Genomic DNA, 17316 nt, shown 5'->3' on the forward strand with positions numbered 1-17316 from the left:
GAACAGCAGGCATTCAACCTGGAGTGAATAAAACCAGGAAAAGCAGAGAAAATAGTCAGTCAAAACACACTTGAGATGTTTATTCACTGTGGTCCTGATTGAAGGCTGGGGAAACCATAAGCAATTGGAGCAGCAGCTGATAGTTTTGTTATCATTGTTGAACTTCAGAGTATCATGAAATGAAAGCAAAGGTAGTGAGATACATTAATTTGAGATGTGTATGTAGAATTTTTAGCAACAGTATATTAGTAAATTACAGGAAGAATATACCGCTGTCACAGAAACATGTAAATGGTATAACTGTTTCTTTTTTTCCCTAAAACTAACACATACAAATATTCAAGAAAAGATCTTAGTTGAAGAACAGGAACTAAACTTTGTTTAAAAAAAGTTTGAATTATCAAGCTTTGATAAAGAGGTTCAATATTTTTAATTTGTATCCAAACAGGAAGTCCCACTGAGAGTAACGTGAGCTTTATTGTTTGCTCAGGTATTGCTTAAATAACATTTAGAAGATGGGGTTTCATTATTACTTTTTAGTTATCTTAATCCAAAATCATTAGGAGTTCTTCCTTCATTGGAAGGCAGATTCAGAATAATCCCATTTGTTTCACCAGATAAAATGATGGAGGAAGAAGGCATCCTGCCAAAGGCTGTTACATATTTTCTAAGCATAGGAGAGTAAAAAGACTCAAAAAAAGTATGATTTGCTACTTTTCAGATCAAAGCAGAATACAAAAGGTATTCCCCAGCAGCCATTTAAAAATAAAATTTCTGGTTGAGATTTTGATAAAACTTGAGCAAAGAATGAATTTTTAGAGCTATGTGGAACATGTAACAAGAAAGCAAAACTTTAATCAGAAATGCTGAAAAAGCATTGAACTTCAGTGCTATTTGACTGCCAGTGCTATAATTAATACAGTACATCCTTATATGAACATTATAAATTTGTTCATGAATATGTGAAATGGGAGTAACTGCAGCATTATGAAAGAGTGGGGATCTGACACAGCTATACATTTCATTCTATTCGTAATTCTCACTTATCTTCCGAATAAAAATACTACAGCAGTAATCAGAGGACACTGAGTTATTCAAAGTAAAATCGCCCTCTACCCCAAGTTCTATCATTAGGTTTTTATTTCAGCTACATTTTTGAATCATCACAGCTTTTTGTACGGCATGATCCTTCTCATATCCTGCACAAATTTGCCTCCTAAACTTTATGTGAAAGCATGATCCCGTCACTGTGGCCTCTCCAATAGGCTTGGGACTTTTTTCTAGACTGGGTCCTTCAGCTTTTGGAAAAAGTGAAACATTTGATTGATTCCTTATTCATTTTCTCTGACTTTTCCAGTTTGTCTTGAAAGATCAGAAATATGGCAGTGAACATTTATTCCTGAGTTAGTAAAAGTTTTAGGCTTTTTAAAAATAAATATTTTGCATACCTCATGTCCATGAAAGCAGCCTGTGTGCAAGTTTTGAATTGAGATGCCTGAAATTAGACACTCAAACTCATAGTTAAATATCGACATCATCAAAACTGCAAATGATTTTAAGAGCTGATGAGTCAGTGATTGTATAAAATACTCAAAACCTCTAAAAACAGACTTTTTTTTTGAGAGCCCACTCACTGATTAAAATACTTGCTGTAAGGTAAATGCAACTTAGAATTTATTCCTTCCTATTTCTTCCAAAGGCAGGAAACAGAAGTTCAGCTTCTTCTCCCTACAGTGAACTATGTTTCAGTATGATATTCACTGAAGTATTATCAAGCTTATTAAAGTTATTCAAAATTCATTGTGTACTAGAACTACACAATGCTGATCTACTCTATCTTAAAGTAAGCCGTGCAATTAAATTTATTGTCAAGTTTATTTTTACTTCTATTTCAGGATATAAATATGACATTTAGCTTTACCCTAGAAAGAAAGACAAGATTTAGAAGTTGTGATCAAGGTACTTGCATTTATATTACATGTATTTATTGAATTGGAAATTATCTAGTAGCCACTCATACAATATATAACTGGAATCATTCTTGGTCTTTCCAAAATACTGGAGAGCTGACATCAATACCTAAATTCCTCTTCAGCTTGTTATCACAGTGCATTCCTGGGACCCAGGAGCATAAATTATGCAAGTTTAATAAGAATTTTGGTTTTAGTGAAAAGGAATTGAATTGCACTGAACCAGACATTACAGACTCCAAAGGTAAATTTTTCCTTGACTTCTTGGCAACATTTTTGTCTGCAGTTACTTCCAAGTTGAGGTCCTGGAGAAACTCCCAAGTAAGAAGAAATGTCAAGAGAATGCATGTTTGCTGAACAACAGATGCACCAATATAACTGCAGAGTTTGGGAACCTTCTTACTATTTTCAACACACTAACAGTGGCCCAATGAGATTTAACACATGGTGCATAGTCATGCACGCTATGTAAAATACACGTTTCACAACAGTACACGAGTAGAATGTAGCTAGTTAGTATAAAAACTGCTGATCTGATGATGCTTGAAAGTTAATTACGCTAGCTTTGTATTAGAAAGACAAGAACAGAGGTGCTTATACTTTTCTCTAAGCCAAGAGAGGACTTCAAAATATAAAATGAGGATAATTTCAGAGTGTGGATTTGCACAGATCCCTCTCTAAAAGTGTGTAATGCTGTCTCAGTATGCTTTCGAGCAGCTGCCACTCTTCTATGTCTCTTCTCCAGAACTGCCTATGGTAAAAGCCCCTCCCTTGGACAGGCTGTTAATAAGAGTTTTGACCATTACAACCTAACCCTAGATTTTAACAAGCTTCTGAATGAAACACAGACTTTCTATTATCTGATTCCAAGACTGCAAGGTTTGAGAGTGAGCTCTAGATAATGCAAGGGAGAAGCAGAAATGGGTTGCTAAGTTCAACATCTCTTTATTTATAACAGCATATAATGATGAAAAAACTCTGCCTGCTGTTCATGGGAGAAGAATAAAAAAAGAAATTAGCTGCAAAGGCCCTGGTCCTACTACAGTAAGTTCATTCCATTTATGCCCAATTGAAGATACTCAGAACTTGAAATTGTCAAGAAAGACAAAAACATGTTTTAGCTTCATCAATCAGTCCTCTTACATATTTATACAAATGTACATACATATGTGTACACATGTACCAGTTTAGTATCCTGAGAAGTTTCGTATGTACATCAAAGCAAGTTTCTGCACACACATATATATACTTTTTCTTAGAAACTAAACATATGGCAAATAATACTATCTGTTTTATGCTGCTCACACATTTTCTATTGTCAGTATGCAGCAGAATGTCATTTTCAAAAGAGATTACAGAAGTTCCTAAGAATATGAACTAACGGTCTTAGGATGCTTAGAAGAGAGCTGGAAGAGAAATAAGGCTGAGGGATAAATGCATTAGCTGCAAATGTTTGTGAAACAGATCACTCATCTGCAAAGCAGTTAAAAACATTTGCTTTCAGGTTTCACAATTAAAACAAATTGTTGTGAAAAGGTAATTTGTTCTTTCCAAAAGTTGATCTATCCAGAAAATACTACTGGGTCTGATGCATTCAATCCATGTTTTAAAAGCACTATACCCCTTTGCTTTTCTATTCTGAGCGCTTGCTATGTGTGTTTCCATTTGAAAAAAATAATTCTTGGCATTTTGTGAAAGATCTGACAAGCATGAAAGTACGAAACAGCAAAATGTGAAAGGGATGGAACTCTACAAAGAAAAAGTACTTGAGTTATTCTCTCCTATACAGTTTCAAATCCAATAATGTAAAGGGAGATCTATATTTTAATATATCGATTTTCATATGATGAAAAATTAAATAGAACATGGAAAAAAGAAAAGGGCAGAATTTTATGATTTTGAATTTTAAAATATAGATTTAGAACACTAAAGCAATACTTTCTTAAAATCCTTGAAGTCCTCAGGTGACGTTCTATTACCTTAAACTCATGTCAAATTCATGGAAAAAAACCCACAGCCTCTCCAGATTCCAAACTGTACATCAGGAAAAAGACTTTTGAAAAGATACTGCTAGAGATTTTTTTGGATGGTTTTTGCACAGAGATACAGTTTTGTAATATGTAAGCTTGACAGATCAGGTCAAAAGTATGTTGTGCAAAATGCCTCCTGTTGATTATTAAATTTCAGAGTAAGGACACTATAAGCCCTACTATAAACAAATAGGACTCAAAATTCAGCTTTCACTAGAATTTCCCTGGGAAGACTACATGAACTAGAAGATACAAAACAAACAGACAGTATTTCACAACTGCAAATAAATCAGTCACAGCTGAACCTGAAAGGAAAAAAGAAGCCAAACATTCACAGAGCTTACTGAAGTAATGTCCTGGGTACCTCAGTGGAGCGGCAAGTAAATTGGATGATTACTCCAATGTGTCACTTTGAGGCCTGGCAGTTTCTGAATTACGAATACTAAGAACCAATTTATAATTGACAGAAATAAAAAGTATTTATCTGAATTATCTAAACAATTTCAAATATTTAATTTATATGAAATGAACTAGCACAATAGCATATTACTTTCTTTTTAAAGCATGAAAGTGCACAACCGTGCAGTTTGTAAATAACCTCTTTCAAGAAAGAAGATTATAACAGGAATGGAACATCTGATTTTGCTGCTGTCTTTCATGTGATTTCATACAGATTTCAGCTGGGTTACAGTTTGATTGAAGTTGCAGTAGTTGTCCCATTCAGCATTTTAAAAAATGTATTAAGAATTTCCTTAAGAACTGTAAAGAGTTAAGGTAAGAGTACTAAAATCATAGTTAATAAGCAACTATGTAATTGAAAAAGATAAAAAAAATCTCATATAGAAATTGAGAAACAGGAAAATAGCAGAAAGAAAAATAATCATACAATGCATATATAAAAGATCTTACTATTCCTATATAATAGCCAATGCAAACTATTTATGGGCACTCCACATAGGAAGGATTATATTATAGCACCTCTCAGATATTCCTTAAAGCTTTAACAGTGGATGCATCAGAAAAACAAAGGCACAGAAGATTTAGAAAAAGAAAAAAAAAAAAAAAGCCTCCTAGCATATCTGGTGGCATTAAACCTTATGTAATGCTGCCTGATGTCTCTAAAATCTGTCAACATTACTGATTTAGAAACATTTGTCAAATAGCTTTCCTATACTACTGAGCACTACCACTGAAAATCTGGGTGCAACTGCTATGAATCAATGTCCCCTTGCAAACCAGCTCAAAAAGAAGGGGAAAAAGAAAGCAGTAGAGGACAACCAAACAGGAGTCTGAGAGCTAGTTATCCCATGGAAGATAGCAATGGAGTTTATGAGCTAAGCACTGCAGTGTCTTTGCCAGTACATTTTATCTTCTTGCTTTATAATATCTCCCGAAACTGTGAGATCTTGAAATGGAAATCTGAAGCTTGTACCTAGTCATAAGGGGATGGAGTGAAAACTGTTTCAAGCTTATTGGGGGTGGCAGGTATTTAAGGAATGTTAGTTAGCATACTAGCAGCACAGAGGTGCACTGCTCTCATCAGCAGCAGTAAAACTCAGCTTTCTAATCTTTCTGTCATTCACTGTTTTCTTCAACCCCACTATTTTATATGAATACAAAACCAAACAACAACAACAAAAAAAAAACACCCACACAAAAGCAACCATTCAGCTCCTTAAACATCAGCTAATACTTTTGTTCCTTGTACAGTCTCAAATTTTACATTTTCTTCAGAGGGAGAGGTTTCCTGTAAAGACTGAGGAGATAAACAAGAAAATTTCTGCTAATAAAGCAAAAGTAAATTCAGTGCTTTCCAAATGTTCTAGCTTTGCTAAAGAGCATCCACATGGACTAAGTGGGATGACGTTATCTAAAGATGGACAAAGGCCAAATAAATACCTCAATCAGATACAGAGGAAAGATGCACCTGGGAAATAAGAAGGGCTTGAGATCAGAAAGTCACTAAAAAGCCTTCACATGGTTCAAGGGCCTAGGGTTACAAGGAAAGAAGACAAACCAGCTTAGGACAAGCAGTTGAATTATTGCAGCTATCTGGAAAGGATTCAAGAGGTATAATATGCACAATCTTTTGCAGGCAGATATGAGCTTATTTTGCAAGAGCTGATCAGAAGCCATTCTGCTATGACAGAGTACTATCAAGCACTTGGCAGTAAGCCTTGCTGCAAAGCAGTGTGTATTGTATCAGACAACATACCATTCTCATGTGGCCACAAGTCCTCAGGCTGACCCAGAGTGCAGGCTACAGTAAGCTCACATCAGTTTGCAAATGGGCGTGCACATACTCACAAAAAGAAAGAAAGAAAGAAAGATTTCAAGACCAATGTGACACGAATCATCAACTAAAAGGTGGGAACAACTGAGGTCTGCAAGGTCAGGGATGGGAAAAGAAGCTGGAGTAAGTTAACAGGAAGACATCTGTGGTGTAGGCAACCAACACTGAATATGCATGTTCAGAAAAGGGAACCTGCAAAGGCCCAAATTTATAATAGACATTTTTTCAGAGGTTGCTATTTAACTGAGGCTAAGCATCGGAAGCGTGAAAAGTACTAAATGGTATAAGTCCTTATGGAATAACCAATGTAATTCTACCAGTATTATTTTAGGGATTTGAATGTAATGCAACAGAAATATACCATGAAACTCTTTTCATAGTTATTTCCAAATCAGTACAACTCAGATGTAATTACCTAGCTCCAACCACATAACCTGGTGCAGCTGATATACACATATACATACCTATATTTAAGTCCAATACAAGTATATTTACAATAAATTATTACGTTCTATATTAAAGTGTCTACCGATTACATATAAAAATCAATAATCATTATCATTTTTCCCTTAAACTTTCCATTTTTCATTCTAAAAGGAAGAAATTTGCTGAAAAAACACAAGGTGAAAAAGGTGCTTTCTACACATAAGAAAACACTGCAATTTTATTTGCCTCCTAAGAAAATCATCAAATAATGTTTTTTGATTTATCTCTATCCAATGGATTTTTGTTTTGGATGAAACAAAGAACACGTGCTGTATCATCACTAAATACTATTCACCTAAAAATTTTCCTGTGAAGTACCTAAAGCTACTACTTAATTCATCTTCATAACAAGTGTCTGAGACAGATTACAGAAACTCCAGTATAAAAACAGAAAAACAAAATCATCACTTGAAGAACTTGCCTAATAAGTTAAAATACATCAACACACTGATATGGATTGGAATTCAGAGACTGCAGATTTAGTCCTTTTGTAAGGGTTTGTCAGAAATGAAACTCTTCTTACTCATCCTATTTTCATTCTCACACCTATGGTGGTGTTTAAGAACAGATTTATCATGCTGCACTTATTTATACGAGTGCAACTTGGTACTGCATATATATATTTGGTACACATAACATATACTTAATGATCCATTTAGGTATGCGAGTTGCATAATTTTTATCTGATTGGTTTCTAATTCCACCATGGTTTTCATCTTCACAGAGCAGAAAAAACATCTATCCGATATATTTATTATAACTTCACCAATGGCACTGGGAACCCTCAAGGCATGTTACTTTTTTTAAACATCTTCACTGCTTTTTACATTAAGTACATTGGATGTAACAGTGAGAACATACTGATTTCACTTAGGGAACTGAGAGAATGGGAAAAATCTAGAAGGAAAAAAACATCTGCAGTATACAAGCTTTGGTGAGAAGACTGGTCAAGGCTATTAGGAAAAGTGGCAAACTTCTAGGGATTGCTTTTGAATGGCATGAAGCTTGTTTTCTAATTAATTTCTGACTTGACAGTTCATAGCACTGAAAGTCATCTTCCTTGCTGACACACAAATTATTTATTTTACAGACATCTAAGAATGAGAAATAGCAATTCAAGCCAAAGAAAGATGACTCAGGCAAAGCAAATGTTTAGCTGTACTTACCTTAGGCACCCAGTGGCATTGCGCAGCACCTGTGATGAATGAAGTTGTATTTTATGATCATCCTGGAGCGGAGAGTTTTCCCATCCAGAGTGAGGAATAATCACTGCATTGGTCAACACTGCGAGGGCATCCTGGATGATTGGCATTTTCAGTGCATCACAGGAAGAAAGATTCCAGAGAACTCCTACAAAAAGAAAATGACTCATGATTAACAATTTGGAAAAAGGCACTGAATAGTTTTATTTAAAAAAACCCACAAAACTAAATCACATGATTATTGCTTCTAAGGAAGCTGTTCTTGGCATCAGAAAACAAACAAACGAACAAACAAACAAACACAACTTGTAAATGGAGCTCAATGATACCTGAATGTCTCCCCAATGGGAATAAAGCTTTGAATACATAAATGGTCACAGCATCTCTGGAAATTTATTGAAGCTAAGCCTCAGATCATTCCTACTTTTCTTTATTGTTACTTCTGGTAACAATAGTCTGGCTCCACACCTAACCTTAAGGGGAAAAATTCAGTTTTGCCATTATTGTGTTCAAGTTTTGAACCACTAAACAACTAGAAATATTATCATCAACATATAGCAGAAGCTGCAACGATGAATGTTATGTTGCAAAATTAAAAAAAAAGTGACGGTGGGTGCAAACTGCTGAAGATTGTACAAACATGGCTCCAGCACTTATAAATACAAACAGGAAGCACTCTACTTGCTCCGGGTTTTCTTTAGCATTCTGTGTTTTGAAGGGGAGTTATAATTAAAGGGAATCAACCTACAGTTTTTGCTTTCCCTTTAAATTTAACCTACATTTTTTTGCTTTCCCTTTAAATTTAATTACGTTTGTGGGAAGACTGTCTCAGTTATACAACTTCATGTTTTAATTACTTTTTACAGATCTGCATACAAATGCAGTTACACAGATTAAAAAAAAAAACAAAACTTGAAATTCTCTGTATGCTGTAAAACAGACAGAAACTAACAAACTTTAGCTGGACACACAAAAAAAACAAAACACACCAGAAATAAAAATACTTATTTTTGCACTTGTTCTTTAAAGTAACAAGGAAAAGAGTCTTTGATTTTTATTATGAATACCTTTGTGAAAAGTAATACCTTATGTAAAAGAATGAAAGCATTCATTATGATACTTATATTCACTTTTCTGCTAACCATTCGTACACATGGTAGAGAAGTAGGATCCAAAGCTTTCCTTCTTCAAGGTCTGATTTAATATTTCAACAAGACAATGTATTGCTTCTTTGTGAAGAAGTTCTCTTTTGGAACTGAAGTAGGATAGAGTTCTTTGATGGTAACAAAGCAGTTGTTTGGGCTTCAGGTACTAGTCATAAGCCATTAAAAAAGAAGAAAAAAGAAAAAAACCCAGAAGCAGCAAACAAGACCTTGACAGCAAAATTATTAAAAATGTATTATTAAGTATATATGTAATATTTGTTATTTGGTAAGTTCCTACTTAAAGGAAGGAAACTTAAATAAACATAATCTTTAAGCCCTTTTTAAAATTCGACATTGCACACAAGAGCTTTTGCTCACTAAGTGCCATAGGAACTGGCCAGCTCAAAATAAAACCCTACTCAGCCAAGAGCCAGGAAGTAAGGTCCAGTTTCTCTAGCCAGAAATAAAACTTTCACAGTATCATAACGAAGGGCTCACCAGACTAGATTCAGCTGTTCTGTGTTCTTCTGCAATGACTATGAGTCACGGTAGAGTTTAATAAAACAACACTGCCCACTAAGCCTGACACTGCCTTTAAGTTCTTGCACCTCACACAGTTTTAAGCAGTAAGTTAATCTCCCACACTATAACAATGCCTTTCATCTAATTTTAAGTCTTTGAGTACTACCAACTACATTAATGAATAAAGCAATTTCATTATGACAAGTTACATTTTATTTTTGCAGTCGGTAGACTGCTACTTGCTGAGGTTGGCGTTCTAAGTGTCTCCCTGTATCCTGTCTTAATTAAGAATTTACAGTTATGAAAGTGTACCGGGATTTCATTTCCCATTACTTTTGTTGAGGAGGATCTGGAATTAGATTTATGTGTATCAAGGAAGATAATCCATTCCCTAGACTTTTCAAGAAGCAAGAAATAAAAAGACACCACCATTTTCGACCTGTGGCATATATCTGAATGTGTTTTTAAACACTGCGTGCATTATGTTTCCTCTGAAGATCAACTCCCACTAAGCAGTTGGTCATGGAGATAATTTGCCACCTTGCTCTTAAAGCCACAAATAAATTGGGTTTCAGAGCACAATACGCAAGTCTGGAATAGTAGCCGAGGTGTCTCGACTGCCTCGTAAATCATTTGTGTGCCACCATCTGCTCCTAGAAGGGAAAGAGACTGGACTTGGCATATCAATGATTAATCATGAATAATGGGACCTATCCTGCTGAATATGGATTGGAAGAAAGTTGTTAATCCAACTCAGCCATTTAAGTCAATAGTTTATCATCTGTAGGCTGACTCCTGGGAGGGAAGAGGAAAATAAGGAATTGGCCAGATCAGTGCAGAACATCTCTTAATCATTCATGTTCATAATATCTTCTCTTTTCCTTTCCTTTAACGTGGCAATGCGTTGAAAGAAGGCATTCTGTCTCCTTGTCTATTTGCAAAGCACTTTTGTTTGTCAAATGCTACAGGTAAAAAGCAGTCACACCAGACCGACTATGTCTCTCTGCAGTTTGAAGCTTTCATCCTCACAAAAAACAAATTGAAGACTAGGGAAACAGTATCATGTAGTTTCATTTTGAATTTAAACGTAAGGAGTAAGTTGTACTGAAAGCATTCAGCTGGTTCAAGCTGGAAGATGGATTTGGGGTCTCAATACCAATTACCAGGCCTGCAGACATCAGATGAAGGACTCTTCAAAGAGTCTACTGGAATGCTTGCTATGGTGACCCTTCTGCACCAAGTTAAATTTTCTGGAATTACTTATCATAGTACATGCATTGAGTAGGTTCAGCAATGTTTATTAATGCATTAGAGATAAAAAGTCTCTTCAAAAAAGGTCTTTCACAGTTGACAACAACCAAATTATTAAACTGATTAAAAAGTTTTTAACCAACATTTTCAAAGTCATGTTACAACAGTTAGAAGGTTTAAAACCCAGTTACTGTCATCACTAGCCACTATGCCGTTTTTGTTTCTCTCTTTTCTCTAATGGAATAACACCAAACTTTTTATTTATTTATTTTTTAATCACGGACTAATAAGGAACTTTATCTTAACTTACACGTTAGCATAGTACTGTTTCAACAAGAACAATAGACTGTGGGTTCCTATTACCATTTTTTGTTATTGCTATTCTTTACAGAGACGTATGCTAGTAAAACATAAATACGTACATGTACATACACATATGGTTCATAAGGAAAACTACATGCAGATTTTAGTTAAAGCAATTTAAATATGTTGGTAATTAAAGTAAAAGAAAACAAGGAAAAACCAATTTAATCTTTCACTTAGCTGAAGTTTGGATTGAAGTCAAAGCTGAAGATAAGACCAACTCTTAAAAACACCATCCAGACTAGTAGGATGCTACTACTACTAAGCAAACAGAACAGAACCACCATGCCTTCAGCTTAAAAACGGCATTTTTTTTTTTTTTTTTGCATAAATCAAATGAATTTAAGCTACTGCAAAAGATATGACACCATGTGCAAAAATCAGAGAATCGAAGACCGTGCGTGAAATCAGGAATTCCTAGACAGTTATTCAGTGTATGATTTGATGCCATCTCTAATCATTACTTTTATATATATAAAAAGCCCATAACAATGACTTAGACTACAAATAGAAATAAGGAAACTGAAAAAGTCAGCTTTTACCATTAGTATTATCCCTGTCACAATGCCACTACATACATTACTTCTGATTGTGCTGCAGAACAAGTACATCACCAAATAAACTATGAGATAAAAAAGACTGTAATTAAAAAATATTACTGGGAGATAAAAGAACTTTGATTCTTCTCAATTTGGTATGTTTAAGGCAGCCTTATAATTAAGACTTCGCTTACTGAATATTCTTTGTTAAAAACAAACAAAAAAAATAAGTCCTGCAACTCACTCAGGTTTTTCTTTTCCATTTTAATTTCACAGTTTGGTCATGGTCTGATGCAGTGTATGATTTGGTAGAGCTAAGGTCCCAGCTCCCAGTAAGAGCAAGCACAGCTTTGGCAGGCTGTTTGTTTATAAGATGATGGTGTGTTGGTACTACTGGGAGTACCTTCATGCATATCATACATCAGATTGAAATCTGAGAGCTAAATACCCTACTGAGAAGCCAAGCATGAGGGATCTTTTGCTGGAGCCCTCAGGAAAAGCATCTTGTACTCCACAGCTCTCAGGTACTAGAAAAGTCACTTGCTGGCTCTTACTGCAGCTTTGTTGCTCAAGAGACCCATATAACTGTAATGCTACTCTGCAGAACTGGATCAGCGCTGTGGCAGCAGGGTGTGGGCTCCACATACATTACGTCAGTTCTGCTGAGTTCAGAGCAGGGGCAGAGATGAAATCATTTATCCTACTGAAAACTGCACATCACATTACACGCAACTGGTGTTTAAGAATCACAGCATCCACCCTGCAACTGCAGGAAAATGTAACTGATGTGCATAAAGGATGTCAAACACCAACTGCTGCAGCATTTCTTAACTGGTAAATTAGATTTAAAAAAAAAAAAAAGTCTGATTCGAACTCAGGCACTTGAAGAATTCAAAGCATTTAAGAAAGATCCTTTTTAAAAAATTTTAAAAAATTCAAAATTGATGTAACAGAGAAGGCAGCTTCATTGGTTTTCTTGAAATAATATTTTATCTGGCTAGTGAATAAATACCTTACATGGACCTTCATGTATCTTATGTACATATGCAAAGGTGGTTTTCTGTCTAGCTGTATATAAGATGGCCCATGAAGAGTGCAAATTGAGGAAAAATGAGTTTCAGTGAAAGTAATAAGCAGTTACAAGCTCATGGAACAGCAAATGAAGCTGCACGCAATTCAGTTATTCTCCTTCTGCAGCCAACTACAGCACTGCAAAGAAAAAACATTGACAGAAGTAGGTGTTTTCTTTTTCACTGCAAACAAATGCAGATTGACCTTGATTACAGAATAATATAAGCATTTCCACTGAAAAGTTATCTTTTTTAATGCTCCAAAATTAAAGATAGGATTTCATTAAAACATAAAGGACTGATTTTAACATTGCTTGTACATACTTTGCTGAAAAAATTCTGTCCAAAAGCTATTGCATTAACTGAAAAAGTCTGCATACTTGTCACAGGACTGAATTTTGACCTAGCACTGCTGCTTTCTCTCTGCTGTATGCTTTAAAATGACATCTAATTGTGGAAGGGAACTGTCACACAAGAGAGTTATAAAGGTATCAGCTTTAATGCTATACAGCAGAGGAATTACTGGAAGTACCAAATTCAGTTACTGTGGAAAGACCACTGGTTCCTGTTTTTTTTTTTTTCCTGACTGATGTAATTTAACTGGTTTTGTATTACTGCCATAAAATACAGAAATCAAATCAAAAGCAATTAATTGTCATTGAGAAAAACACAGTAAAAATAAACAAACTTCAAATAAAATTTCATCCTAATGAGTGACAGCAATACCATTCTCACTTAAGTATCTTACCAGAAAACAAGAAAACCAAATAGTGACACTCATATGGGTATCGTTGGGAAGGTTTTTATTTTTTCTTCAATATTTATGTGTGTATTTTATTGGAGAATGTTCTAAAGCACCCAAAAGTAAGACATATGCTTGATAAAGGCACTAAGACAGAGATAAAAAAAAAAGTTATACTTAAAGTTCACCATCTAGTTAAATCTCTAGGTAGCATGGCCATTTCTCAGAAGAACCAACTAGGAAGTCAGACCTATCAGTAAAGTCACACTTCATACAAAATGGAAGGCTCAGTGAACACTTACTCAAAATCTCACAACCTAGCCATATCTTAAAATTGATATATAAAAGACAGAGCTGAAAATAAAATTGTTGGAGGGAAGTTTACCTAAAATAAAAAATAATATTAGTTTGGCCACAGTAAAAAAAAAAACAAAAAAAAAAAAAAAGAGAAAAAAAGCAGTTTAATCACAAATTAAAACCATGAAATACTTTGATCTATTAGACAAAAAATTATGCTGTGCTGCAATCACAATAACATTTCCATTGCAAACATTCTATACTACAGGGAGATTTTGAACTGCAAGTATTTTAAACTCCAGTGTTCAGGCAGGGGCATCAAAATTACATGCCAAGCTGATTTTTTTCCAAAGGATTACTACTTGCTGAACAAAGTTCAATGCAGCTGTTACATCAAGCCATATGCTGCAACAGATGTCCTCTATTTACCAGTCCAGACTGTCTTGATACTTCCTCTTAAACTTAGATTTGACCAAACTAAAAAAAAACAAGAAATACAAAAACACTACATGTATTTTAGCAAATGAATTACAAATTCTATCACTCTGGTTGCCATATGAATCAAAATAACTTGAATGAATTTCTTAGAAGAAATTGTATCTTCCTGATTGTACAAGCTAAAAACAATTTTTTTTTAATTGACTTTGGAAAGCTAATTTGGTTCATAGGTGGTTCACTCAATTTCCAGCAAGAAAAAGTGAGCACAGAGGGACCACCTTGGATTTTGTGCTAGCACTGATTGAATTTAAGACAAGTAAATAAATGGTGCAGTGAGCTGGTGGTGCAGAGCCTTGGGATGGCCTGACCTTACCTTGGTGGCAGCAGGACATGAAAGGCATGGCCTGGTAGGCAGGGGCCTGCTTCTTCCCAGCACCTGGGAGTGAGTGTCCTAGGCTGTGAAAGGAGCCCCAAGCAGACCCCAAGGCCAAGGTGAGAGGGACTTATCTGTTGTGGACATTGCACTGCTGCCAACTGAGACCTCAGGATACCAGTGAGTCGTGACTCCCTTTTATTCATTTTGAGGAACTCACACTGTCAACATGATGGAGGCTTTGAGCCACAGCACCATTCGTGAGTGCTCCTGCCCAAAAGAACACACTGAGCGTAACTGATGCACCACATCAATGCTTCAACCTGTTGCTAAGAAAGCAGAGCAGAAGATTTTAGCATCTGTTTTAAACTCTATCCTTATTTTCTTGGTAGCAATATGGGTGAACAAGTTCAGCAGATCATTTAGAAAGAGTTGAGAACAACTCTTTGTGAAGACAAGTCCTATCAGTCGGTTTCCCCATTTTCAGAGCCAAAATAACAACAGCATACTGAGAAAGGGGCAAAGATTGTTTGTAATTAGACAGTAAATTGTAGTAGATTTTGTAGAAAATGATTCCACTGAAACTGTCAATACTGTTTGCATAAGTGTTATTTGATCAGACAGCATCATTTCTGAAGCAAAATTACACAATTTATTAAATTACTTTTAGCTTTGCCATTTCAGATGAGCTACAAACAGAATGTGTTTTGAATGGCACTGCAATTGATTGATTGGCAGTGCTGTAGCCTACAGGATGGAAATTGCCATCACAACAACTTAAAGCACGAGCAGCACTGCCCTCTCCTCCCTCCATTAGTGAGAACAATGGCTTGTCAAGACCAAGAAGATTCATGGCACAGTAAGTGGTGGCATGACAGGTTCATAGGAATATCCAAGGAATTCCTCCCTCGAATTTGTTCGTAATTCACTCCTATGTTTCTAGAAATGTTCACAGTGTTTTTTTGTAGATGACGAAAACATGTAAAATTTAAATATTACCAGACTGTACAGCTAGCTGTGTGTTGGTAAAGCACATCTACTGACTGTGAAATAAAAGGACTTTGTAAAAATACAAGAAGATAGTCCAGGTATTTTCCTTTGCTGATGCAATAACAGTCTTTGAAGACACTGTAAAAGCTGAAAGGAATTTCTCACTAGGGTGGCAAAACAGAGTAGCCCTGTAGCCTATTAGCCATCCTGTTGTCACTGCTAGCAATAGTCTAGAAGGCTTCTACTAACCTTGCCAGGGTTGTTCAAAGCTGGAATCTTAACTCAGTTAACTAACAACCACTCCTGAAAACAGTGCACCTAATCCTTTATTTGTTTTATTTTTGTTTAACTTAACATAATTGTTTGGTGCATACGTAACAAGATAGTTGTAGCAATAACTTCTCCTACACAGAAGAAACCTTTGGTTTTCCTTTCTCCCCCTAATATGATTTTAAGCATAACAATAAGAAGCAGGAACTATGATATGCAAAGTTTCAGCTATGGGGTGAAACATGTTTTTACAGTAATCCAAGACTGGCAGGATTTGGCATTTTATATGAAACCCAAAACACAAAGAAGCTGAAGAATACCTTGACTACAACAAATGAGACAGAGTAAATAGCTTGGTAACACTGTGAAATAGAAAGTTCTTTGTGCTTTTAGAGAAGAAATACTGGTAAAACTATAGCGTGTAATTCTTTACTCAACCAGTGGCTTTCATCCAATGTGAGTGAATACATAATTTTACTAATGTTGAAAACAAGTCTCATTTAAAACACCAAGAGTGTATTAGCACAAAAGACTTAATCCAGTTTCAAAACCGATTTTACTAGAAAATTGTACCTACATTTAATCAATTTAATAAAACAGTAAGAAAGACAAGAAACAGTATTGTTCAAGTAGCTCTTCTGAAGAAAATGTATTTAGAATTTAAACATACAAGCAAATTTAAGTGACTAAGCAGATAGAGTTGAGATGTGTTAATATTATTATAAGATTAATATGGAAAAAAGTTAAAAAGTATTCCTAAGAAAATTTTAAAAGTCTTTTTCATGTTTTGTTTTTCTCCTCAATCTTTCCAGGTGTAAAGGTGAACAAAGTTTGTAAGTCACCTATTACTGAGCTTTAGTTCCTCTAAGCGCTTGTTTCAAATTATTACAGGAATTTACATATCTGCAGAGGAAAAACTAAACAAAAAATGAATTAATGCCTTTTATTGCCCAAATCAAAACAGGCACTTCTGAAAGCTGTGCTTTAATCTAGTAGTTACCTACTTCTACATGTAAACATTCTAATTTCCTTGATTGACAGGAGAAAGAGATTGGTTCATGGTGGTGGAGAAGAAGCTAATTCACCAAGTTGCATCTTAAAAGGTATTTGTGTACTTTCTTCATTGATTCCTTTCTTCCACTTTCTTTAACTATAATTATGAGCCCCAAATGATAGTTGGCAGTCTTACTTAGCTAAAGCCTACTGTGAAACAAATTTATGTTGACCTTGTAGCCATGCTATTACCATGGTAACACAATCATAATAATAAATATAATCATATATACATATATATATATACATATATATCATATATCATATATACAATCATAATAA

General features: G+C 35.1%; 1 protein-coding gene across 2 annotated transcripts in view; it reads right to left on the reverse strand.

The window, feature by feature from the left end:
• CTNND2 (catenin delta 2) overlaps window positions 1-17316 on the reverse strand; it is a gene marked incomplete at both ends in the record, with an annotated part of 505693 nt that overhangs the window by 111856 nt on the left and 376521 nt on the right. For both annotated transcript variants that reach the window (XM_079533797.1, XM_079533798.1), the window contains one exon: window positions 7946-8129. In XM_079533797.1, coding sequence (XP_079389923.1) covers window positions 7946-8129 — 184 coding nt within the window. The remainder of the gene's footprint in view (window positions 1-7945; window positions 8130-17316) is intronic.

Source organism: Tetrao urogallus, assembly GCF_951394365.1.
Source record: "Tetrao urogallus genome assembly, chromosome: 3".
Taxonomy (NCBI): Eukaryota; Metazoa; Chordata; class Aves; order Galliformes; family Phasianidae; genus Tetrao; species Tetrao urogallus.